This window comes from Corythoichthys intestinalis, chromosome 4 (genome assembly GCF_030265065.1).
Source record: "Corythoichthys intestinalis isolate RoL2023-P3 chromosome 4, ASM3026506v1, whole genome shotgun sequence".
Classification (NCBI taxonomy): domain Eukaryota; kingdom Metazoa; phylum Chordata; class Actinopteri; order Syngnathiformes; family Syngnathidae; genus Corythoichthys; species Corythoichthys intestinalis.
Genome location: NC_080398.1, coordinates 9,299,302 through 9,325,665, shown reverse-complemented (window position 1 = coordinate 9,325,665; position 26,364 = coordinate 9,299,302). Strand labels below are relative to the sequence as shown.

General features: G+C 38.0%; 1 protein-coding gene across 1 annotated transcript; it reads right to left on the bottom strand.

The window, feature by feature from the left end:
* Window positions 1-1,205: 1,205 nt before the first annotated feature.
* ddc (dopa decarboxylase) lies at window positions 1,206-25,896 on the bottom strand. The gene is made up of 14 exons (XM_057833146.1): window positions 25,749-25,896; window positions 24,714-24,922; window positions 20,090-20,203; window positions 19,882-20,001; window positions 17,749-17,883; window positions 14,597-14,740; window positions 10,781-10,847; window positions 8,976-9,070; window positions 6,266-6,333; window positions 5,930-6,006; window positions 5,242-5,261; window positions 5,049-5,147; window positions 3,063-3,164; window positions 1,206-2,841 (listed from the first exon to the last, which is right to left on the bottom strand). The coding sequence occupies exons 2-14, from the start codon at window positions 24,912-24,914 to the stop codon at window positions 2,641-2,643; spliced, it is 1,443 nt and encodes a 480-aa protein (XP_057689129.1). The 5' UTR covers window positions 24,915-24,922; window positions 25,749-25,896; the 3' UTR covers window positions 1,206-2,640.
* Window positions 25,897-26,364: the final 468 nt, after the last annotated feature.

Below are 26,364 nucleotides of genomic sequence, written 5' to 3'. Positions count from 1 at the left end.
CCCCTTGTGGTCGAATTTTGCAGATACAGCTTTATATGGAGAAGTGTAGCTATAGAGGCGTCATTAAACTTTAATACGTTTTTACAACACAATCATGTTCTAGTGGTTTTCCTAACCTGTATTGCTTTGTACTCATAAAATCTTTTCAATCTGAATACCCTCTTAGTCCGAAGAATCAAATAAATGTTTCATTACAACTGGGAAACGGGTTGTAACACTAACATGGGTATGAGTCATTTAGAGAAGTCAGTAATAGTAATGGACAGCATCCCATTTCAGCCAAGAGGCTTTCACTGGGATTGGACATAATACCAGCAATATAAATGACAGAGCTACTCTTTGAGTGATATTGTTTGGGGAAATTATAATTTTGAAAGTAATAAACATGCACAGCACCATGTAAAAAGTGTTGCGAGGCGACATCATGGTATTATTGCTTTTTGTCATTTTAGAACCTCTTATAAGGGGCAACTGTTTATTCAGGCAGAGAGAAATGATAGTAAATTCATTTGAAACGGACAACATGATAGAAAATGAATACCATTGGGGGTGGGTTCTGAGGCATCAGGCTAAATGCTGAGAGCTAAAAATACACACTGATGTAAATCATTAGTGTTTAATTCATGTTGTAGCCATTGATTTGTCTTTTTTGTGTGTTTGATAATAGATTTGGTGCTTGTTGGCAGGTCACATCAACAATTTGTACGTTTGTGTAAAGTGCAAAAATGAAGCGTGCAAAGAAAATAAGCTCAATAGGCTACTCATGAAGAATAGAGGAGGCTCAGTAATGTTCTGAAAGTACTGTGGAGTACATCCGATTCCATTCGTAGGTCTACTAAGGCATTTTTGATGAAAAAATTCTGCTCAGTGTGTGATAAAGCTTTAACTCATTGAATGAAAAGGGTCCTAAGAACAGAATTGCTCTGGATAAAACATTCTGAAGTGATCTTCTGTGTGCCTTGACTGAAGTCCTATTAAATATCTGTGAGTGAAAACATCCAGCACCCTTGAGTGTACAGTGTCAAGCAGAACTGAGCCCTTAAAGTTCATAAATGCATTTTTTTTATTGTGTGGCCTTCATTGGGAATGAGTACAAATACTAAATGTTACTCTAAAGAGAGCAAAATTCTACCAAACAAATCAATTATTTGTTTGTATCAGGAAAAAAGGACACCTTTTTTTTTTTTTTTTGCTGACACCACTGGAATTTATTATTTTAATAAGCCAAGCCAATGACAGTAGACACGAGAATAAAAGCAGAAGCTTTGCTTGCTGACGGCGTGCCACGTTGACAAAATATAAAGAATACAAACACACATGCTTGATAGTAATGTAAACATTCCTGTCCATTCATTGGATTGGATTGGAATCATTGGAGTTTGGGTTTTGTTGTTTTTCAAATATTCATCATGTAACATGTTTCATCCTTAAAGCTTTCTTAATGCCGCTTGAAAGCAATTTTCCGACTGATCTTCCTTAAACATTCACCGTTAATATAAGGCAACCAAGCAAACTAAACATGATTGAGGTCAAAGATTGAATATTCATCCTCATCACTGTCATACACATTCTTTTCAACTAGCAACACATGATCACCATCATTTGTTAGCACGCTGATCGCTTTGCTGAGAATACACATGCTCCATTAAGACCATATTGGGGTTGTCAAGGAAACTGACTCTGATTAAATTGTCCTATTGATTGCATTTCCATACAGTGGCAACAGATTTCAATTCCATCTGATTGTCTGTCGACAGCACCTCATTGGAAAAATGTGTTCGAAAACAAGGAAACTGGCAACAGTTTGAAATTGGCCACAGTTTTACTTTTACTTAAATATGCATAAACTTTGTTGTTATAAATGCCTCACATAAAATAATAACCCAACAAAAATAGATAAATAGTTTGGTTCCGTTTAGCCAAGCCACAATTTTCCTTAAAGATCACTAAGGACTAGCCAATATTTGCGAGTGCATACATTTGTTGACACGTGAACTTGAAACACACACACACACACAAAGTGCAAGACTGTACATTCATTGGAAAACACATACAGTACATTTTGAGCTCACCTCAACCCACATTTACACAGGACACAAAACATACATAACAAAAAAATAGATAAGAAATGTTTTTATAGGGGATTTGAGGGACAGAGGGGGGACCGGAGTACCCAGAGAGAATCCAAGAACAGGGAGCACAAGCAAACCCCACTAAAGTGAGAGGGAGCAAATATTTGAACCCCGAACCTCTGTGAGGCACACATGCTCAACAGTTACACATACAAATAATTTCCTTTTTTTCTCACTGTCACTAACAGTAACCCCTCCAAATAATTTCCTTTTTTTTTTTTTTCATGGTCATTGACAGCGATAGACCACCAATCCTTTATAGTGGGGAGCTAAAATGGTCCTTTTTTTCATGGTCATTGACAACGATAGACCACAAATCCTTTATAGTGGGGCGCTAAAATGGATTGAATGTCCATCGTCGTCAATGGCAGCAAATGAATAAATTGTACCAACCAGCTGTTTAGCTTTTAAGTATCTTAAATGTGTTTGTTTTTACTCCACCCTGAAACATTAATAACTCCAACCTTGTCAAGGCATCAAAATCGGTGTGACCTACTTGACCCATTTGTCATTGGACCGAATCCTGTAGGAGTTCAAAGGTCAACTGTGTGATGTGCCTCCATGCTTGCTGGATGTGATGAGACTCAGTGGTGCGCGAGCAGATGGCAAATCGCAGGACGAAGCGTCCAGTCAGATGGCAAGGCACCAAGTGGATCTCTCTGCTCTTTGTGATCATTTTCAACAGATTCTGGTTCAACTCATTGGAGCCCTGTGAGATGGGTCATGATCACACTGGCTAACAAAGCACTTTAATACTAGAATTGAAGTATCATGGTAATATGGCTTTCCAAATGTCTATAACAAACTTATATAGTAGAAGAAACATTGTCTTAAGTATGAGAATAAGCAACAAACTCAGTTGGAACCGAGGTCCACTGTAGTTCGAATGGTTTTATTCAACATTATCTTTTTAGACTTGGGTTGTGTTACCTTGAGCCTGAAGCAAACCAGACCCATGATGACCTCAGCACAGATCTCAAATCTCTTGTCTGCTCGTACTAGACACTCAAACTCCTTGGCCAGGCTCACATGCTGGAAAGAAACAATAGTTGTCGATATGTACGAGTATATAATTCGTATTGCGTACACTACAGTCATCTGAGGTATATTTTTGTTAATTGGTACAAAAAAAAAAAAAAAAAAAAAAAATCCATCTCTAGGAGAAAAATGGTGTATATGCTTGTAATTTCCGCCAGGTGGCAGTGCCGTTTACTTGGAGAATAATCTGTGCTAAACTGCATCTGAACACGAACACACTTAACTACTGGAAACTTTTGAGTTGAAATAAAATGCATTTTAAAGAAATCATCTTTTAAAAATTAAAACGTATTTTGTAAAACCAATTGAGCATTTGCCTTGCCTTGCCTTGCCTCTGAAGCCCCATGTCTCAACATTAGTGTAAGCACAAATAAATACATTAGAAAAAAAGCTGTTAAAAAAAAAAAAAAAAAAAAAAAAAAGACTGATCCAATCACAAGCATGCTGAAAATAAAAATGATATTTTGGGGGATCCATTCGATCATTCATTTTTTTGAGCCGCATCTGAACATTTGAAAATATCAGTAGGTTATGTATTAAAGAATCATTGCTCAACTCATTGCTGCAATTCGAATGGTCATCTACTGTATATAAGTAGAACTTGTGCTGCCTTAAAAAATGTCTGAAAGAGACACTATCTGTACAACAGAGGGAAATGTGTTTCCATATTTGTCCTGTTGTACGTCATCTAAAAGTCCAGAATTCGTAACTCAATCTAGGATAATTGGAAATGATTTATGACTGTAGGAATCAATGCTGTTAATTTAAAATGGGGCGTAAACTCAAAACAGGCACACTTGATTGACAGAGTCGACTGGAGGGAACAAATAGAAAGATGAAGAGGAGAGACAGGCATGGAGGGATGAAACATCATAAAGGGAAGGCAGACGGGGTGACCGTGGATGCTGTGTTTGGAGGATGGGCTGTGGAAATGCAGGAAAAGGTTACTATAAAAAGAAAGATACAGACCAGATGTATGTGAGTGACAGGATGGATAAACAGGGAGCGGGAAAACAAGGCACTGAAGAGACTGGTGCTGTCAGGAGGGTTAATGAAAAGTGAATGGGGGAAGACCACATTTTCCATGATAATGACAAATATGCCATTGTAATGACTAATTTATTACAGCAATAAAGACATAAATGGAGGATTAAAAATGAGTTAATTTGTTTGTTTTAAAACTTTAAATACCAAAGGAAAAAATCTGTAAGGATTTGGAATCAGCTTTTCAAGATTCCACAAACGTCAAAATATGGTAACACGACCATCGCCTTTTACGATTTCACAATCTAATACCAACAGTGTGACTGTGAATGGCTGAACATCTTTGAATGTGCCCTGTGGCTGACGGACAACTCTGGTGGATACCTGGTGTTGAAAATAAAATGGGGTGATACACAAACTGAGTTGAATTGATGTATAGTATAGTGCATGGTCTTAATAATTGGATTCAACACATAGCGGACACTAATTCATGCTGAAACCTCAATTGATTTAAATTATAGAATGAAAATGTCACTGCGAACACTGTGGTCTAAGAATAGCAAAGACAGTTGTTTTAAATTTATGCCTGATACTTTATTAGAATAGTTCATCTGGCATAAAACAACCATATTTTATTTTGTATTAACAATAACACTCTCATGCATGAACAATACTGCATACATGATTGAAAATTACAGTATTATTCCCCCCTTAATACAGCTTTCCTACTTTAACATTTAAAATCCTCAAACAAATGGTTACATCAAAGAAAATAATCCAAGTAACGTGAAATCGAGTTTACTGTATATATGGTATGTACCGTATACAGTATATCAAGTAACTATGATGTGTCATTGAGCAAACGACCACAAAAAATTGGATGTAATGGTCTACCTTGCGTATATGAGCCTGCAATCCTTGGAGGCCATACATGCGGAAAACAAACCACATTTTGAGAGAGCGGAATCGTCTGCCCAGTGGAATCTGCCAATGCTGAGAAGAAAAACGGAAGGAAAAAAAAGACTATTAATAGAGGATACCTCCATTATCTAAAAATATATTTTAAATAAAACGAACATGTTCTTACCCTATAATCTGTCACTAGCCCTATTGACAAAAACAAAAAAAACATCAAATATCAGTCACTTAAAGCACAAAAAACTAAAATTAACTAGATTATGTTGCATACAAGACAGTAAATGAATGTTACTCTTCATCATTGTCATTACTGTCATCATCCTCTAAACAATGCTGAAATAACCTTCTTGTGTTTGTGTTGTTTTGTGTCGCAGGTGCTTCCATTTCCTCCGCACCGATCCCACATATCACAATCATCACAACGTTACACAAGAACAGCACAAAGCCACAAGCAACCGGATCATCCCCACGGAATGCAGACCCATGTTTACCCCTGCTAATAACCACTAATTAGATTGGAGGGTCCAGATTGAATGAGAGAAAGCTTTTGTAAGATGGCACGTAATTCTGCTAGTCAGACAAACAATTGACATCTAAAGAAATACAATAACATCACACATATTTTATAGACACTTGCATTTTAAAAAGACATTTCACTTTTTGTCTATACCTGGACCCATTTTGTAGTATAGAAATGAAGAAATATGACATGCAGTAAACAAAATCACATGAATTTGTGTTTCAATGTGTAGCACATAGCAACATTATTGTATTCTGATAGTGACTAATTGACAGGATGTGGCGAGTAGTGTAAACTCTATGTAGCGTATGCTGTAGTTTGGGTGGTATGAACCTACCTGACTCCTGATTCTCATGTCTCAGATATAGTGGATCCACTTTGAAGGCACCAATAAGGTCTTGCCTCTTCTTGACCCTGTTAATAAGTGTTGCTGCATAGTAAAGCATCTTTTCACCAAACAAAACAATATGTGGTAATTTGATCTATTTTACCTTACCTTACCTATATCTAATGCAAAAAAGGCTCAACTAATTGGTGAACTCGTTTTGTGAACATAAGAAAATATTGTCGAGGGAACTTGGAATTACTTCCATACCAAAAAATGTGCATGGTACTCCAATATTTACGGTGCTAGACATTGGCTTTTGTGCGTGTGCTGAATAAGACACCTTACCACATGGTAGAGCAGTCAAAGTTGACCAGAAGCCATTTGTGTGCGTTCATATTGAAAGAGTCAGCAAACTGTAACACAGACACAGAAAATATGCAATGATTTGACATAAAAACGTATCACTTAACACAAGTTGGATTTGTTGTGTTTTGGTACCAGTTTTGGTACTTGTCCTGCTGTACAGAAACCAAAATTTGCTCCAGACAGTTTTTATTTGTCACTCTTAAAATGAAACTTTGCAACACCCAATTTTCAAAGTACTTTTCAACCAATACTAAACTGCTCCAACAGAGCAGTCAAGGAATACTGTGGCGAGGCTTCATTCAGGCTTGCTTTCTTATCAGTTTCTACCTTTTTGTTGTTTATCTTTTTTAATATCCTTTCCACCCCACGTGCACTGAATGCAATAAAAGCTGCAGTTAAAAATAAATAAATAAAAAGGAAACAATGTGCAAAAGAGACAGTTGCCATGCCGCCTGATGCTTGCTAGTCCATCACCCCTGGCAACCAACCATCCATCATCAACAAAGGCAATTTTCGGTGTTTCTTGTCTTTTCAACCTCCATGTAGACCTACAAAATATTTACATGAAAATATATGTCTCTCTGTATATATGTTAATGACAGCTCCTCCTCCTTTAAAGTCCATCTGCTGTTTGAACTGTGTAAAATAAAGAGTGATATATATATAAAGGTCTGACGTTGCCCCAGGAAATTACTCCAGCCTTATCTCTGCGTCTCTGCACAGCTTGGGGAGAAGAAGCAGCCTCGATGCGGACGCAGGGCCGATTGTTACGCACTCTGATGAGCTTCCTACTTGACATTAACATCAGAGAACTTCAAACACAAAGAAAGCAACAGGATAAAGCTGGCAAGCAATTAAGTGTTTGCTCTCATTGACGTGCAAGTGATATTTCACACACATGTTGACCAACAGGTTCTCTTTTTTTAATGCCACACATATATAAGGAATAGATAAGATAAGGGAAGCACACAACTGCATTTTCAAGTTTAACTATTTCCACACAAATTTGGATTTTTAAATGTATTCATGCCACTCTTTAATTACAATATTAACCGCAACACTTTTGCAGCTCTGTTTTGAGTATATCCGAGTGTAAAATACTTTGTCTATAGATATATGTTTAGAAGCCTTAGTATATAACTGCTGTCACAATTTAAGACTGAATGCAAGATCTTTATATAAACATAGTTTTATTACCAAGCAGAGGTTGCGCTAGACATTTTCGTTGTCTGTCATTTTGACTGACAGGGTCATAAAAATCCGGTCATAGTCTATTTTTACCCGTCACTTAAATTTTTTAAATGATAATGATGACATATTCAATAGCATTTAGTTTTCATTCATTTTTAATTAATATTGTAACGCTTGCTTGGCGGCGAAAAATTAGACACGGAAGTCGTGGTATTTTTCTCCCTTTTTACTCTGCTTACCGCCAACAACTCCGCCCCCAAAGAAAAAGAGGCAACGATATAGACCCCAATCACCAACGTCACACAATGATCTTAATTGTGGTTGTCAGCCCAAAATCTTCTAAATATATATTAAATGCATCTTACCAGATATAAAATGACTACTACATAGTCTGTGGTGATCGTTTGGTGCCCAGATTTCTTGTCGAATTACAGCAGTCCATCTCGCTCTCATCTTTGGGTCTCTCAGAATACGGTAGAACTTCAAGTCTCTCCATCTATCTTCTCTGTTACAGCAACCAACCGCCACACACGCCTTCACCATTTTGATTATTAATATTAACGAGCAGAAAAACACGCCGTAATAGAAGGCATGTACGTAGCGGTAATGTGTAAACATGACGAGCTGACACACAATATGGCGACTCCAGTCAGGGGGGCAGAGTTGTGACGTCATGTGACGCTGGCACACCGGGTGCACCAATAAGAACCTCGCGTTGATGTGTCAATCACGGTGCCGCCGCCAGACCCCGGTGATGCTACAATATTCTGACAGAAGAGCCAACGACGTCATGCATTAAGAGAGACAATAGCTAATTAATATGCTAACTCGCCACCCTGTGGTCTGGGGTGTGAATTGCAACCTGTCAAAATGACGGACGGACTTCAGTTTTTTCCGTCACCGTTTTAAAAAACCGGTCAACGACGGAAAATATCCGGTTAACGCGACCACTGTTACCAAGTTTACTATTTGTTGCTGAAGAAGTGAAATGTATCACAATAAGCGGCTGCTAATGTCTTACCTCTTTGTGGAAGCAGAAGTAATATGCATTACTGTATATTGCAGATACACATTTGAGATTATTTATTGGTTTTCAATTGGTAGTTCTACTTCCCTGAAAACCTACAATGATGATATTACTCAACATAGTAGCGCTGTTTAGCTCATGGGTGGGCTAACTATTCCACAAAGGGTCGCAGTAGGTGAAAATTTTTGTTGAAACCCATCATGAGGAGAGCCTTTCACCTATCTGGTTTCTTACCAGTGCAATCAATTGATTGAAGTCAGGTGCTTCCTGTTTCAGCTGAAACCTCATTGGTTAAACTGTCTGTGTTGAATTAGTTTGAACAGAAACCAGGACCCACTGCGGCCCTCGAGGACCGGTTTGCCCCTCTGGTTTATAAATGCATCTCTTATGATGGATTTCGTTTAATTGTTCAAGTGTTTACTGATAATGTAGACAACATGTATTTATTTTATTAGTTACTTCTATACATACCTCTACGCCATTCAACAAAGGCCGAAATTCCGGACAGACAAATGCACTTCCCGCATATGCAGCATCAACATGCATCCACATGTTTTCCTTATTACCTGTAGCAAACAACAAACAGCGATATTGATCCTGCGTCCATCAACTTTTTTTTTCTTATAGTGCAATAACACAGGATATTGTTTTAGCTGCAATCATACATTCTAATCTGGTCAAATGAAACACAGGACTGTATATAATAGTGCACATAATTGTCAAATTGGTACAGTTGTGGTCAAAAGTTTACATACACTTGTGAAGAACATAATGTCATGGCTCTCTTGAGTTTCCAGTTATTTCTACAACTCTGATTTTTCTCCGATAGAGTGACTGGAACAGATACTTCTTTGTCACAAAAAACATTCATTAAGTTTGGTTCTTTTATGACTTTATTATGGGTTAACAGAAAAAGTGATCAAATCTGCTGGGTCAAAAATATACATACATGGATCTGAAAAAGCGAATCATTGACTTGAACAAGTCAGGAAAGTCACTTGGAGCCATTTCAAAGCAGCTGCAGGTCCCAAGAGCAACAGTGCAAACAACTGTTTGTAAGTATAAAGTGCATGGCACTGTTTTGTCACTGCCACGATCAGGAAGAAAACGCAAGCTATCACCTGCTGCTGAGAGAAAATTGGTCAGGAGGGTGAAGATTCAACCGAGAATCACCAAAAAGCAGATCTGCCAAGAATTAGAAGCTGCTGGAACACAGGTGTCAGTGTCCACAGTCAAGCGTGTTTTGCATCTCCATGGACTGAGAGGCTGCCGTGCAAGAAGGAAGCTCTTGCTCCAAAAGCGGCACCTTAAGGCTCGACTGAAGTTTGTTGCTGATCACATGGACAAAGATAAGACCTTCTGGAGGAAAGTTCTGTGGTCAGACGATACAAAAATCGAGCTGTTTGGCCACAATGCCCAGCAATATGTTTGGAGGAGAAAAGGTAAGGCCTTTAACCCCAAGTACACCATGCCTACCGTCAAGCACGGTGGTGGTAGTATTATGCTGTGGGGCTGTTTTGCTGCCAATGGAACTGGTGCTTTACAGAGAGTAAATGGGATAATGAAGAAGGAGGATTACCTTTAAATTCTTCAAGATAACCTAACGTCATCAGCCCGAAGATTGGGTCTTGGGGGCAGTTGGGTGTTCCAACAGGACAATGACCCCAAACACACATCAAAAGTGGTAATGGAATGGCTAAATCAGGCTAGAATTTAGGTTTTTGAATGGCCTTCCCAAAGTCCTGACTTAAACCCCATTGAGAACTTGTGGACAATGCTGAAGAAACAAGTCCATGTCAGAAAGCCATCAAATTTAACTGAACTGCACCAATTCTGTCAAGAGGAGTGGTCAAAGATTCAACCAGAAGCTTGCCAGACGCTTGTGGATGGCTACCAAAATCGCCTAATTAAAGTGAAAATGGGCAAGGGACATGTTACCAAATATTAGCGCTGCTGTATGTATATTTTTGACCCAGCAGATTTGATCACTTTTTTCTGTTAACCCATAATAAAGTCATAAAAGTGACAAAGAAGTATCTGTTCCAGTCACTCTATCGGAGAAAAATCAGAGTTGTAGAAATAACTAGAAACTCAAGAGAGCCATGACATTATGTTCTTCACAAGTGTATGTAAACTTTTGACCACAACTGTACATTGATGACAGAAGCATACAGATTTTGCAACTGGAATCTTTTAGTTTGTAAAAAATAAACAAGACGTGTTGCTGAAATGCAATAAACAAAAAAAAAGGTGCAAATACTTTTAGGCTAACTCACATATAGGTCCCAGCTCAGCGATATGATCAAACGCACATGACGAAGTGGTGCCAAGAGTTGCGCAGAACTATAAGACAAACATATCCAACAATGATATTTTACACATGTTCAAGTATAATTATTTGAATTTCTACATAATCCCAATAAACACACTATATCATGAACATTATAGGTGATTTACCAGGCCATGTTGGTTGTCAAGTTTTCAATTATGTAATTTTTTTTTTTTGTTTGCTATCTGTACACAGGGCCTTAATCTAAATTTAGAAAGTCTAATCTACATTGGCTCTTATTTATGTTTTTTCTTATTAGATGAAATTCTCACTTTGTTGTTCTTGTTTTTCTTGGGGAGAACAATAACTAAATGGGGGATGCATAGGCTTCGATCCTCCAGCCCTATTTCCCGTTTGACTCAGGGCTGATTAATAATATCAATTGTCAACTTATTGATGCCTGTAAGCGGAGTGATAGTATATTTATATTTATATAATATTTGTAAAACCTTTGAGAAACATTGTATTTTATACGGCAAGGCAAGGCAAATGTATTTATATAGCACAATTCAACACAAGGTAATTCAAAGTGCTTTACATCCAATGAAGATTATAAAAATCATATTAAAGCAATAGAACGTAAAAACAAAGACAATCGAAACAAGAAATAAAATTATACATAAAAATCGCATTTAATCACGAATAGAAAAAAAAAGGGAAAAAAATACAACTACTACTAATAATAATAATTAAAATCAGCAATGGAGATAAAGCACAAGAGGAATAGAAAGCAAATAGATTGAAATATTTAGACAGTTCAGGATATGTCGTGCTAAACAAAAGCGTTTTTAGCCCTGATTTAAGGGAGCCAGCAGTTTGAGCATACTTCAGACCTTCAGGTAACTTGTTCCAGAGGTGAGGAGCATAATAACTAAATGCTGCCTCACACTGCTTGGTTCTTGTTCTTGGAACATACAGGAGACCGGTTCCAGATGACCTTAGGGGTCTAGATGTTTGATAGGAATCTAACAAATCAAGCATGTATTTTGGTCCAAAGCCGTTAAGTGTTCTGTAGACGAGCAGAAGTATTTTATAGTCTATCCTTTGACTCATTGGAAGCCAGCATAACAATTTCAAAACCGGTGTAATGTGGTCCAGTTTCCTTGTATTTGTGAGGACTCTGCTTCGTGACTGAATTTTTATCAGGACCTGTAAATATACCATTGCAATAGTTCAATCTGCTGAAAATTAATGCATGCATAAGTTTTTCCATGTCTTGTTGAGTCAGAAGCCCCTTAATTCTGGCTATATTTTTAGGTGGTAATAAGCAGATTTAGTAACGGACTTTAGATGGCTATCAAATTTTAGGTTTGAGTCAATAATTACGCCAAGATTTCTGACTTGATTTGTAGCTGTAAGTGACATTGTGCTAAGGTGCCTGCTTATCCTTGACCTCTCCTTTTTTGCCCCAAAAATGATCACTTTTGTCTTCTCCACATTTAACTGGAGAAAATTCTGGCACATCCATTCATTGATTTGCTGAATGAATTTAATCAGATAAACTAGGGGACTATAATCATGTAGGGACACAGAACATAACATAACAAAGTCTGAAACGTTTAAATAAAGCTCAGTACAACATATGGTGCATGGAGTGCTGCTGGGTGCAGAAAATGTAAATAAAGCTTTTTGTTTAAATTTTAACAGCATGAATGGTATCTGAAGGGCTTACTTGGGGTGAAGGGAGAGGAAGACAGTTAGGTATGTAAGGAAAGCACTTTTTAATTTCTTGAAAGACATTAAATATATAGGTCATAAGGGTGAAGGCGTGGGTGCTGCAATTTTTTTAACAGTAGGTGCAATCCACCATTAATCCAAAAAAGAAGAATTTTAAAGCACATGCGAAGTATGGCTACTCAATTGCGACCGGCTGTTCAAGTGACTGTGCTACGTCACTTCCTCCGTTATTAGTTGAATAATAATGTTTTTATATGTCTGAATTTACAACATAAATCATTTTAGGGGCATCGTGGCATGATAATATTCTTCTTTTGGTCAATGGTTGATTGCCAGCAACTTTCAGGTGCATTCTGCCAGCTACTGTACAAGAATGTGCAGCACCTATGCCTCCACTCTTATGATCGATACATCAACTAAATGTCTTTCAAGAATTTAAAAAGAAAAACTGAAAAGAAAAAAACTATATCACCCAAGAAGAAGAAAGAAAACCATATTTATATCGTTTAATCTTTCACGTACCGTATTTTTCGGACTACAAATCGCACCAGATTATAAGTCGCACCAGCCATAAAATGCCCAATGAAGAGAAAAAAAACATATATAAGTCGCACCGGAGTATAAGTCGCATTTTGGGGGGAAATTTGCGTGATAAAATCCAACACATAGAACAGACATGTCATCTTCAAAGGCAATTTTATATAAATATACAATAAAGAACATGCTGAATAAGTGTACAGTGCATGAACAACGAAATGCGAATATACTGTCCTCACCAGGACGCTACGACTCGGTCCTGGCTATGCAGCGGGCTAAACTTCCAAATGACGATGCTGGATGTCTGTATAATTTGCTGAATCAATTTCGTCCTCGATACCAAACAGGTTCGCATCAATGTAAATAAATGATAATTAGGTGCTTTTACAGCAATGACAAAAACGGTTAGCATGCGTTCGCTAGCATTAGCACATCGTTCAAACAACCACACAACTGGCTCTAAGTGTCCGATCGCGGGTGGAAAACACACAACAACAACAACAGAAAAGATGACACACACAGGCGTTGCCTCTGTAGAGATATTTTACAAGCATAAACAATGAACGTAGATTCGCAGCCGTGTTTCTCTCTCGCTAACTCGCCCACTCACTCAGAGCTACGTAGCTGTCGGTCTTCTTCTGGCATGTGAGCGCTCTTATTCACGTAAACAAGTGAGAGTGTGCCTTCACATGGGCGTGAAAGCGACACAAACTAAAAGCATGCATTTCAATATAAAAAAGTCAATAATACAATTGAACACACATTGCCAAAGGCAGAACGCGAACGTGGCCATAGCTATTAAGAGTTATTCAGATAACTATAGCATAAAGAACATGCTAACAAGTTTACCAAACCACCAGTGTCACTCCAAAACACCAAAATAACATGTGAAATGATATCATAATGTGTTAATAATTTCACACATAAGTCGCTCCTGAGTATAAGTCGCACCCCCAGCCAAACTATGAAAAAACTGCGACTTATAGTCCGGAAAACACGGTATATATCTAAGTGACGTCGGTTCGCGCATGCGCAGTAGCAATCCATCGTGATCCTGTAGCCCGTCAGGTTCGGGTAATGACAGGCACAATTCGTAAAATAAATAAATAAACACAGGCACACAAAAAATGTGCACTCGTAAAGTGAAAATTGTGTTCTCAAAAAGATTCTTACTCACAGAACAATTTTGCAAGTGTAAAAAAATCTTTGATAAGACGAATTGTCTCTAATTTGACTCCATTGTTGATGTCTGAGTGGCATGAAACTTATTGAGAGTAGAAACTTTTGTTATTTGACTTTTTCACGGGGAAGTTGATCAGGTTGCTATGTAGGCTACATGTCCAATGTCCAATGAGTGAGGCCAGAGTGCATACTTGTACGCAAACCTTAGATTATAATATCCGATACATGCTCAAAAATGCTGGCACCGAAGGCACTTAATGACTGCTAGCCCAGTAATTGCTTCAGAAACTTGAGTAAAACTTTGGTGCAACCAAAGTGTGTGCGTGTGTGCAAATAGTTTTTCATTCAAGTGTGCCATTTCACTTACATAGAATGGGATGAGTCCTGCCTCTTTGTCCTTTTCCACCATCTTCTTCAGTGCATCACCTGAGACAGCATAAGTGCTGTCTGTCGGGACTTTCTTCATCATCACGCCTCCAATCAGACCTGCCCGCTCCACAGATGAATGAGACTACACAGGGGAAACGTGACAGGTACAAACAATCAACAATTCCTTTAGTGCTTTAAGATGGAAAAACGGGGATAGAGTGAAAAAAAGATTATGAAACCATGACAACTACAATGTAGAAGCATTTATGCTTCAAAAGGAAAAGAGCGTTACAAAACGTTGATGACATTGGACAACAGAAAATGGTCTTCGAACTTGGATACATATTCTACTCTTGAAAGGTCTCCGTAGCCCTGAGGTGATGCCTAACCCAATCACTGAGTCCTTGCCTGCTATTTAACCTGATCAAAGCCAGTTACTGCCTGACTGACCTACTGTCTCATCTCCCCCTGTTGCTAGGTGACCTTAAGATAAAAAGCTCAAAGAGCCAGTAGTCGAATAACTAACAGCTGTGGTATATTGTTGTAATATGATCTCATATTGGCATATATATTTGATTTCGTATTCATACAGTCATTCATCTTCCATGCCGCTTATCCTCATGAGGGCTGCGGGGGTGATGGAGCCTATCCTAGCTAACTACTGTCAGTAGGCAGGGTACGCCCTGAATTGGTTGCCAGCCAATTGAAGGGCACAGCAAGACAAACAACAATTCACGCACTCACTGATACATTATAATAATCGCAATAATAACAATTTGGATTGTTCAATCAGCTTACAATGCATAGTTTTTGATGTGGGAGGAAACTCGACTACACAGAGAAAATCCATACATGCAAGGGGAGATGATGCAAGCTCCACATGGGAAGGGCCGAGCTAAGGATTGTACCCTTGATCTCAAATCTGTGAAGCGGGCGTGCTAACCACTCATCCATCGTGCCACCTTGCATTTGTATTCAAACTCCATATTTGCATTCATAATTCATTGCCTGTTTTCATATTGCGCATTAATCATACGGTTGTGTAAAAATCATGTTTTTGTACATTGAATAACAACAAATAATTATGTAATTTTAGAGCGAGGGCCAGGTTCGGTATTAAAAGGGTTGTTGCTAGACTGAGTAAGCTTGCAACGCAGTGGAAAAACATCACGTCAGGTAAATAGAAGACAAAAGATGGCGACGTATCCAATCCCATGACAACAAAACTAACTCCATATATGGACTACAACAAGAAATGGGATTTCTGGGTTGGTGTGGTCTGTTTTAGGAGGGACTCCTGCCCAGGGGTGAAAGTGGGCCAGAACGGTCAGGAACGCAGTTCTGGTATAAGATTCAGGGCCAGAACGTAGTTCCGGTATAAGATTCAGGGCCGGAATGCTGTTCCGGTACACGATGCTTTGATTTTATTAATATTATTCCACGGACGGCGTGGAGGTTTCCTCAGCTGCTGCAGTTATCTGAGTCTGACAACTATGAGTCACGTCAATGTGCGAATGCACGCAGCAAAGCAAAACGCCTGGATTCATTTATCTGTTCAATTGGCTGACATACTGACATGTGATCAGCAGAGATGGTTAGCTCTGATTGATTCAAATGTGCATGTTTTCTGGAACAACAACAACAAAAAATAAGCTTGTTGAATTGATGCAACAAAAAAGGGCAATGCAACATAAAATGGATCAAATCTTTAAGAGCAACGAAAGAGTTGAGGACGCTTATTTATCATATTTAGTTTTATTTGCTCTGATGGGGAGGTTCAGAACATCTTAGCTGTCAATGTGCACTTTGGACTTATTTTTCTTGATTTAAGGTTCTACTTATTCATTTCCCTATGATATAAAAAAAAGTCAATGTTTGCAGGATTCTTAAAATATATTCCATTTCATTCTGCATAATATAAGTCATTTGTACTTATTTTTCTGAATGTATCTTACTTATATCTTTATTATTTAAAAAAAAAGTTAATGTTTACATTAATTTCAATTTTAATATATATCCTATGTTCTGAGGTAGTTAAAATTGAGATTTGGCATTTAGTATGTGAGGAAATGAGGGAACAGAAAAATTAGGAGATGGAGGTTGGGGTTATTGCTGTTCTTGTTAACTTTTATTTTGCATATCATTGAAAAAATACAATTTTGAATGAAAAATAAGTAAATAAAATTTCTGGCTCAGTGGTGACCTTCACGTCGGGGAGTTCCGGCAAGAAATTCTAGCCACTTTCACCCCTGCTCCTGCCATTTTTGAAGAAAACTGAACAGAATCAATAAGTGGGGGCTTCTTACTCTTTGAATGCGGGAAGTGCTAAATTGATTCTTTTATTTTTCATTAATGCTGTATCACTGAAGCCTGGAGATGAAAAATTGCAAATGAGACCAATGAGAGAGTGTCTAATTCAAACAGAACTAATTTATCTGTATACAGTATGTCAAAGCACATGGATAACAACTCGTGGCTTTGTTTAGAGACGAGGTATGAATCCAAACGATTGGATGGGTAACTTTACCTTTTAAAGGCAAATGTATTTTGTAAGAACTTTCAAAAAAACAAAATCCAACCATATTGTATCACAGAAGCCATCCTCCAATGTTTTATTATTCTGTAAAAAGAAACAAATAGACACAGTGCCGACAGTGGCATATAGACAGGCCCAGTTTGGATAGATTTTTTCTATTTTTCCACTTTATAACTAAAGTGCACACTGGGCCAACCATCTCTCTGAGTCAGTCCATCAATTCATCTATTTCCTGTACAACATTTCTCAGACAAAAGGTAGACTACAAGTTGGATTGGTCGTCAATCAACTTTAGGGCAAATACAGACAAATATCCATTCACACTCACATACAGTACAACACGATACCTGCACCAATTGTAAGGTAAATGCACCACTATACAGTCCCAGGTGTTGGTTAAAACTGATTAGTGTTATGTACCATAAAAATATGGTGGATTCTCTTTTTTTTTTTATTGCGGTCAACAACTGAACTCAAACCCGTGACCATGTGGCTCCAAAGCCTGAGTAATTACAGAGTTCTTCCGTTGGCTCTCAACTGGTTATGCATTTTATAGTATGAGACTAATTAACGTGTGCTTGTCTTTTTTTTTTTTAATTTTATATTTTGCTTACTTGCTCTGACGTGTATGCCACCAAACTCTTGACGATCTCGGGTTCAGACTTTTCCGGGTTGATAGACTGGACTCGACGGATAGCTTTACAACGGGCAGCCAGCAATGACATGAGGGTCGCCTCGCTGGCTGTGCCCTGTCAGGGAATTAGAAGGTCAACATAAACCAAAATGAAACATAGGCAGACTGTCAAGAAAACAACAAACTTATGCAACTAAAACATTGATTAAGGCAAGGAAATTACAAAAACCTGTATTATTTTTAATCCTGCAGAGGATCTAAACTACTTCAAAGGTGCAACTGTGCACTAGCTTCATCAATCCAAAATTACAATGTGATGATGTCTGACACTAAAATTCAAATAACAATTCAAGTGAACAAAATGTGATAACTTAAACTGGCGTCCCTACAACATTAACGTAGGTGTATGAGTGGCAGGAGCTAAATTTTGTCTCAAATAAAGTGGTGACAGATATATGACAGTGGTAAACTGCAAGCTTTATCGGACCACAGATAGCACATCAGGGTAGTTAATACAAGTTTCTTTTGTCTCTAAATTATTGAAGTTTTCAAGCAAGTTAAATTCTTTTACAGCAAAGAGCTAAAATATTAACATAACATAAACAATATGAAAGCTAGCTAAAACTGTCCCCAATCTCGCTGTTGTCTTTTGAATTGTGTATTAATTCCTTATTCGCCATGCAAATCAAGTACTGTATGTCAATCAGTCAATGTTAAATTGTTGTTGGGTGTTTCCATTGATTTTTGGGAAATTAGGAAATAATTGGACTGAGGTTGTTGCTCAATATGGTAAACATTTCTCAAGGCTGAATACTGATGTGAAACGTGCTTTGTGCGGCACCTGGGTACATAAGCGGCAGAGAAATCAATGCAATGTTGAAATCATTCCATCAATGAACACAAACCACCAGCTTTGGCTAATATCCTTTATGCATAAACAAACCATGCAGAGGGATAAATCTTAAAGCTTAGGCAGTTGGAGTCAGGTGTTATTCCTGATCATATATATACATATATAACACATACACTATCTCTGGAATATGAGCCTATTTGTCTTCATTTGGAAACCACTAATCACATATCAGACTTGGAGGGTACATTTTGGACAGAGGAAAAATGAGTTATTTTATTTTATTTATTTATTTTTTTTTTTTATGTGATTGGTCAAGAAATGGCTTAATATGATTTACATAAATTGGACACAAGTGATCGCTTCCCCCAACAGACATCGCCGTCACCATTGGAACCAACTGCCCTCCGTTCATTGAAAAAAACATTCTAAATTTTGTACAAGCCATTGCTATAGAAATAAATTGCCTCAATTTATTTATAAACACAACATAAATAGTAATCTAATTTATTAAGATGGACCATGTTTACGTTAAGGCATGTAAATACAGGACTGTCTCCCTCTAATATAACATAATTCTTGAAACATCAAGCAGAATTCTACTTATATAATCTTCCATCAGGGCGCTTTTAAAAAAACACAATTACAATGTGACATTCATTAGGACTGCTGCTGTCAGAGGAGGCTATTTGTTGCCATAGTGAGCTCAAAAGCTCTGATTAGAGAGCGAGCTAGATAGAGTGACATCAGCAAAACATAAGCAACAATCGCACGATGAATCAAATGAGCAAGCACACACACTTCCTCTCACACACAGGTGGCCATAATAAAAGGTGCATGAAATGATCCATCATCAGAGTGCACTCTCATGCTCCACTTCTCAACATCTCCCCTCCCACACACACACAGCATCATTCACGGCTTTTTTGTTTGACTCAATGAAACATCGAGGTGACACGACACTAACGAAACACTGATGTCTCAGCGTGCCAATGAAAAACATTAAAAGGCAATTTTCCTCCAATTTTAGCTGCTGTGCGACAACTAGAACAACAAAGGACAAATCAAAGTAGACAAACACTTGCGGTCAAATTGAGCTGTAAGTCTCAATTTTTTTTCAAAAGCAAATATATTGTCATAAGGCCACCACAAATTCCCACTCCTTGTGCTCAAATGACAATCTCTGTGATTTGATAAACTAAACCTCTCATGGGAAAATATTTAAAATTCTCTCAAATAAACTCAGATAGGTGACAGAGTTACCTGGATGACTCCTCCACCATGACCATGAGTTCCAGCTATAAAACACTCTGGCAGCTGCAGCATCCTCCCTAACCAGTCTAGCATCACTGTCTCCAGCTCTGTGCAAGCTGGACTGGCAGCCTGAAAATTCAAAATAAATAAATAAATAAAAAATATTCACCATTTACAATAAGAGTATCAGAGACAGCAATGTTCTGGTTTTTCTTACCCAAGAAAATCCAATACACCCAATGGCCCCACACAGCATATCTGCCAACATGGCAGGATAGGAGGAGGCTGCAGGGAAGTAAGCATAGAAGTATGGACTCTGCCAGTGGGTGATCTGCAATTCAAAGAAATATTTTTTGGTCTCAGGTTCAATGGAAGCAAGGGTGTGTGTGAGTGCTGGGATCATACAGGACACCATTCAAGCTCAGCCCACCAATGGTAGTGCTCGCACTAGGCCAGCACAATATATCGTTTGAATATCACCATCACAATGTGCGCATATGCAATAGTCACATCGCAAGATGTGCAATTGTTTTTTGTTTTTTTTTAACATCTAAACTTTTGTTTTACTTCATAAAAGTAGAAAATGTGCAGATCCTGGATGCTGGATCCTTTTTATATACAGCAAGCCTGGATTAATTGGCATTATATAAATTCGGGATGTCCCTGATCTGATCACGTGATCGGATATCGGGCCGAATGCGCCATTTTTCAGAGGACCCCAATTGGGTGAAAATTATAGGGTTTTAATAAAAAAAAAAAAAAAATCTATGTTTTTCTGCTTCATGCTCGGACTGCGCCACAACCTTTTACCTTCCCTCCTGCTAAGCAGTGCGACCAAACTGTTTTACTTGGTCACCATTGCAGCTGGTGTTTAGTACTTAACGGTAACGATGACTGACAGGTACAAATGTGTTAATCATCGTTAAACTTGCAGCCCAGTCTGAAGTGTGCTGCGCCACCTCATCAGGCTCCAGTGCCCCCGTGACTCTTGTGAGGATAAGCAGTTCAGAAGATGAATGAATGAAGCAATAATATGAATGTTATAGAGAGTGATTAAAAGTATGGTGTTATAGGTAACGCAATGAAAAATATGGGTGCCCCTACATTTTGTGCTGGTGCACCTTAAGAAAGAAGTTATGTGCAACCAGTGCAACTAATGCAAAAAGTAAGTGTGCAGCCTTGGCAATGTATATTGCAATGTTTTGTTTTGTTTTTTCCCCAATATCGTTCAGGCCAATCCCAAACATAGCTATACAATTATCTGGTGAAAATTCTTCTAGTTTTACAGTGGGTCAAATAAGTATTTAGTCAACCACCAATTGTGCAAGTTCTCCAATTTGAAAAGATTAGAGAGGCCTGTAATTGTCAACATGGGTAAACCTTAACCATGAGAGACAGAATGTGGGGAAAAAAACTGAAAATCACATTGTTTGATTTTTAAAGAATTTATTTCCAAGTTAGAGTGGAAAATAAGTATTTGGTCACCTACAAACAAGCAAGATTTCTGGCTATCAAAGAGGTCTAACTTCTTCTAACGAGGTCTAACAAGGTCTAACGAGTCTCCACTCGTTACCTGTATGAATGGCACCTGTTTTAACTCATCGGTATAAAAGACACCTGTCCACAATCTCAGTCAGTCACACTCCAAACTCCACTATGGCCAAGACCAAAGAGCTGTCGAAGGACACCAGAGACAATATTGTTGACCTGTACCAGGCTGGGAAGACTGAATCTGCAATAGATAAAACACTTGGTGTAAAGAAATCAACTGTGGGAGCAATTATTAGAAAATGGAAGACATAGGTTTGGGGTCCCGGTGCCGGGATTGGCGATGCGGCGGCGTAGGGTTGGTCGCCAACGGGCTTACACTCATAAGAGATTCACACGATTACTGGGTTCTAGATCACAGAACTGATTTGTGTACACTCTACCCCTTTCAATCACTTAGCTTATAGACACCCCCACCCCCATTCTCCTCTTTCACTGGCCAATAGGCCCCCACATGGTGTAAACCGGAAATACATCTCGCTGACGATAGCACCAGCATATTAGTAACTAGTTTAGATGTTCAATGTATTTCTAGTTGTTGTTTGTGTATGTGTTTCTTTTCCTTCTTCTCTTGTATTTCTTTTCTTCTGTCCCCTCATAATCCCTTCCTGTTCGCTGCTTTGTCATAATAAAAAGGTATTTTGAATGATCACAATGGGAGTATGTCAGACTCTCAATGTGAAACATTAAAGCTGTTCAGAATCCGGGCACTTAGACTTCCATTCTCTGTGTCAAACAGCTGAACAGGACAGGTTTTAAAAAATAAATAAATAAAAAAAATAAACAAATGGAAGACATACAAGACCACTGAAAATCTCCCTCGATCTGGGGCTCCATGTAAGATCTCACCCCTTGGCGACAAAATGATAACAAGAACGGTCAACAAAAATCCCAGAACCACCCGGGGGGACCTAGTGAATGACCTACAGAGAGCTGGGACCACAGTAACAAAGGCCACTATCAGTAACACAATGCACCGACAGGGACTTAAATCCTGCACTGCCAGACGTGTCCTCCTGCTGAAGAAAGTACACATCCAGGCCCATCTGCCATTCGCTAGAGAGCATTTGGAGGATCTAGAAGAGGACTGGGAGAATGTGTTATGGTCAGATGAAACCAAAATAGAACTTTTTGGTAGAAACACAGGTTCCCGTGTTTGGAGGAGAAAGAATACTGAATTGCATCCGAAGAACACTATACCCACTGTGAAGCATGGGGGTGGAAACATCATGCTTTGGGGATGTTTTTCTGCAAAGGGACCAGGACGACTGATCTGTGTAAAAGAAAGAATGAATAAGGCCATGTATCGAGAGATTTTGAGTGAAAATCTCCTTCCATCAGCAAGGGCATTGAAGATGAGACGTGGCTGGGTCTTTCAGCATGACAATGATCCCAAACACACAGCCAGGGAAACAAAGGACTGGCTTCGTAAGAAGCATTTCAAGGTCCTGGAGTGGCCTAGCTATTCTCCAGATCTAAACCCCATAGAAAATCTGTGGAGGGAGTTGAAAGTCCGTGTTGCCCAACGACAGCCCCAAAACATCACTGCTCTAGAAAAGATCTGCATGGAGGAATGGGCCAAAATACCAGCAACAGTGTGTGACAAGCTTGTGAAGAGTTACAGAAAACGTTTGAACTCCGTAATTGCCAACAAAGGGTACATAACAAAGTATTGAGATGAACTTTTGGTATTGACCAAATACTTATTTTCCACCATGATTTGCAAATAAATTCTTTAAAAATCAAACAATGTGATTTTCTGTTTTTTTTTTCCACATTCTGTCTCTCGTGGTTGAAGTTTACCCATGTTGACAATTAGAGGCCTCTCTAATATTTTCAAGTGGGAGAACTTGCACAATTAGTGGTTGACTAAATACTTATTTGCCCCACTGTAATATCGCAATATAATATCGCAAACCCCTTAAAAATCGCAATGATAGATCTTTTCTAATATCGTTCAGGCCTAACTCACACACAACCTCAAGTGGCATGCAATTTAGTCTTACCAATATTTGGATACAATCAAAATCAAACGTCATTTGCGCAGTCAGTGTGAACTGGTATCTTTCAACATTAAGTAGTGAGCTGATTTCTGAGGCAACTTTTTTCATTTTAAAATATAGATAATCATGAGTAATATAATCTAACTATGACAGGAAAAATGATAGTTGTTACAAGAAGAGGAGTGACAGCAGAAGCATTTTTGAGAATAATGAAAGGCAATTTATTTATTTTTTTTAAATGCATGCAAAGAGACAGTTCAAATACAATGGCTGCAGTTTGGAAGTAACTCACTCATCTCTTTAAGTGAATATTGTATATTGTATACGGTATATTTAACACGGAAGGATCGTTATCGTTTGCATGTGTACACCTGGCATCCTCTAAATACAGCATGCTTTGTCTGTTTATGTGATACTAGATATTAGATTTTATTAGATTAGATATTAGATAGGTATTAGAGGACAAAGAAATGAAACAGAGGCATTGTTTTTTTTCTGTCTTCACAATGTAGCACTTTTTTGAAACAGGATGACATATAGTTGTATATAGAACACAAAAGAGAACAACAACAAAAATACTGAAACAACTTATTTGGTAGTACGGAATGTATAGGGTTACACAAGGCAAAGAGCTTCTGCCTGCAGAAACAGAGCCCAAGGAGCAGAGACGGCAACAGAGAGTAACAACCAAAGCTCAATCTTACAATCACTACATTGGAAACTTAAATAATGTAAAATAACTGTTCAAAAAAAAAAAAAACATGAAAAAAAGGAATGTAGATCTGTATTGTTTTTTGTATTAAAAATTAAAGGTTTGATTAAGTGTATTATGTGGACGTACAGCTTTTGATTAATTTGTTTGTACACTGGACCAATTAAGAATAAAGAAATTGGGGAAAATCTGGCCCACAAAACACAGCAAAATAAAAATCAAAATGCTTGTAAATTGGTGCCCTTGTAAATCTAGATTCCACTGTAAGTGCCACTAATCAGAGACCTAATTCCATTGAGTAACTGTTACTGGTGCAACGAACAAACTCAGGATAGCTCTGCTTAGGCAAAATAACATTGTAGAAATTAAATTGAAGCAATTAAAAAAAAATGTTCAATTGCAAATAGTGATTCTCAATGGACATTAAATCAGTGTGTTGTGGAATTACACTTGTACAGTAGCATGTAATAATGAAGTGTGGCTCTATATTTTGTTAAAAAATACAGAATAAGAGAAACAATACATTAACATATTCTGCATCAACAAATAGAAATACCAAGGGTAGAAAAAAATCTTACCCCAGGCATTATAACTCGCTCCACATCCTTCATGATGTCGTCGTAGGTCTCTGGTTCCAGGGGTGCTTCAGTCGGGATTAAGGATCTAAGATAACCTGGTTCGACATCTGGATAGACTGGTCGCTGCTCCAGATTCTCTAAATAGTCAGCTACAAAGTCGACCATCTCCTTTCCTCGACGTCGAAACTCTGCTGCATTCATGATTCGCACTGTATGATGAGCACATTAGAAAATTCCATATGCATCTTTCAATGTCAGATGAGATGTGTTTGCTGCTGTTTTGACTAAAAAAAATCTGTACATACTGTTTCACACATGTATTGTTTTATTTTATTATTTTTTTTTTTTAAATTTATTCACATAAAGGTAATAACTTCTCAAATCTGAGCGTTTGTTGTACCAGTAAGCGTAATGGATGTAAATTAGGGTACACTTACACGAACAAACGTGACACAATTTTAACAATTTCATTTCAAATCGTTATTAAGATACTTCAGGACCAATTAAATCACATGAGAGAAGAATTGAGGAATATTCTTATTGAAAAATTAACAATTTTGCATCCAGTCATTGCTGTGATCAATATTTTAAAAAATAGAGTATTGATATAAAGCAATCAGTCTCTAGAAGTTATGCGAATGAGAAAATTATAGGCTTTTATTCACATAACCTGACCTTTAATTACCATGTGTATCCTGTATCAGAAATCTGCCTCTCATGTCTCTTTCTGTTCCAAAACGCAAACAAATAGGTCATTTACATGAGCACATCACTTGCAACTGCAAATTAGGAAGAGCAACAATAATGTAAATGATTGAAAGGAAAAATAATATAAGGTAGCCATATTATTTCCCTTTTAAAGGAATCCAAAAGAGCAAATAAACAGTGGCCCTTGCTTTGCACTAATGCTTAATTGTGCAACAAGTGTACTTCACCTTTTCTCCATTTAAGAGACTGGCCCATTATCCTTACACTAATCTGAAATAGGATTACAAGTGTGTGTGGGTGTGTGCGTGTGTGTGTGTTTGTACTCACATTTTCAGATGACAGCACGGTAAGTGGTATATTGTCGATATTTCCCCTCCTTTTGGTGTTTAAAAAAAAATAATGTACAGTTTGACATGAGTGTCTTGATGAGTAGATGTGTAGGTGCACATAGGGCAAGAGACATTCTCTCCTTTTATCTCACCACTATCCACTCCCACCGCACCAACCTGCAGTGGGCTAGCCAATAGGAGGGCCCCCATGCAAAAAAAAAAAAAAAAAAAGGAAAGAGAAAAAAATGACTGAGTCACAAGCAAAACCGGGAGCAGTTGCTAGTTAACCTTTACACTTTAGCAGACAACCTTTTAATGTACATTTAACCATGCAAGCTTAACAAATAGATTAAAAGTAGGTAAATAAAACAATGCCACTGGCGGGATTATGACAATTGTAGTGCACGTTGTATTTGATTAGATAAAGATCTTATTGAACTTTTACAGTATGAACTTCATAGGCCACGTTTACCTATACAGTTAACCTTTACCAGTGTGAAAGATCCGCAGGTCATAAGAAACAATCTTGAGATGATTAAGCATGTTACAAAAAGGACAGATGGTACATGGTATTGATGAATTGGTGTGGAACTGATGAATTGGTGAAGGGGATA

Excerpts from the sequence above, each read along its gene's own strand:
- ddc (XM_057833146.1), bottom strand. The coding sequence starts at position 24,914 with ATGAATGCAGCAGAGTTTCGACGTCGAGGAAAGGAGATGGTCGACTTT. Across the intron at positions 20,002-20,089 it reads GGTGTATTGGATTTTCTTGG|GCTGCCAGTCCAGCTTGCAC; the intron begins GTAAGAAAAACC and ends TTGAATTTTCAG. Across the intron at positions 6,007-6,265 it reads TTTGACTGCTCTACCATGTG|GGTCAAGAAGAGGCAAGACC; the intron begins GTAAGGTGTCTT and ends ACTTATTAACAG.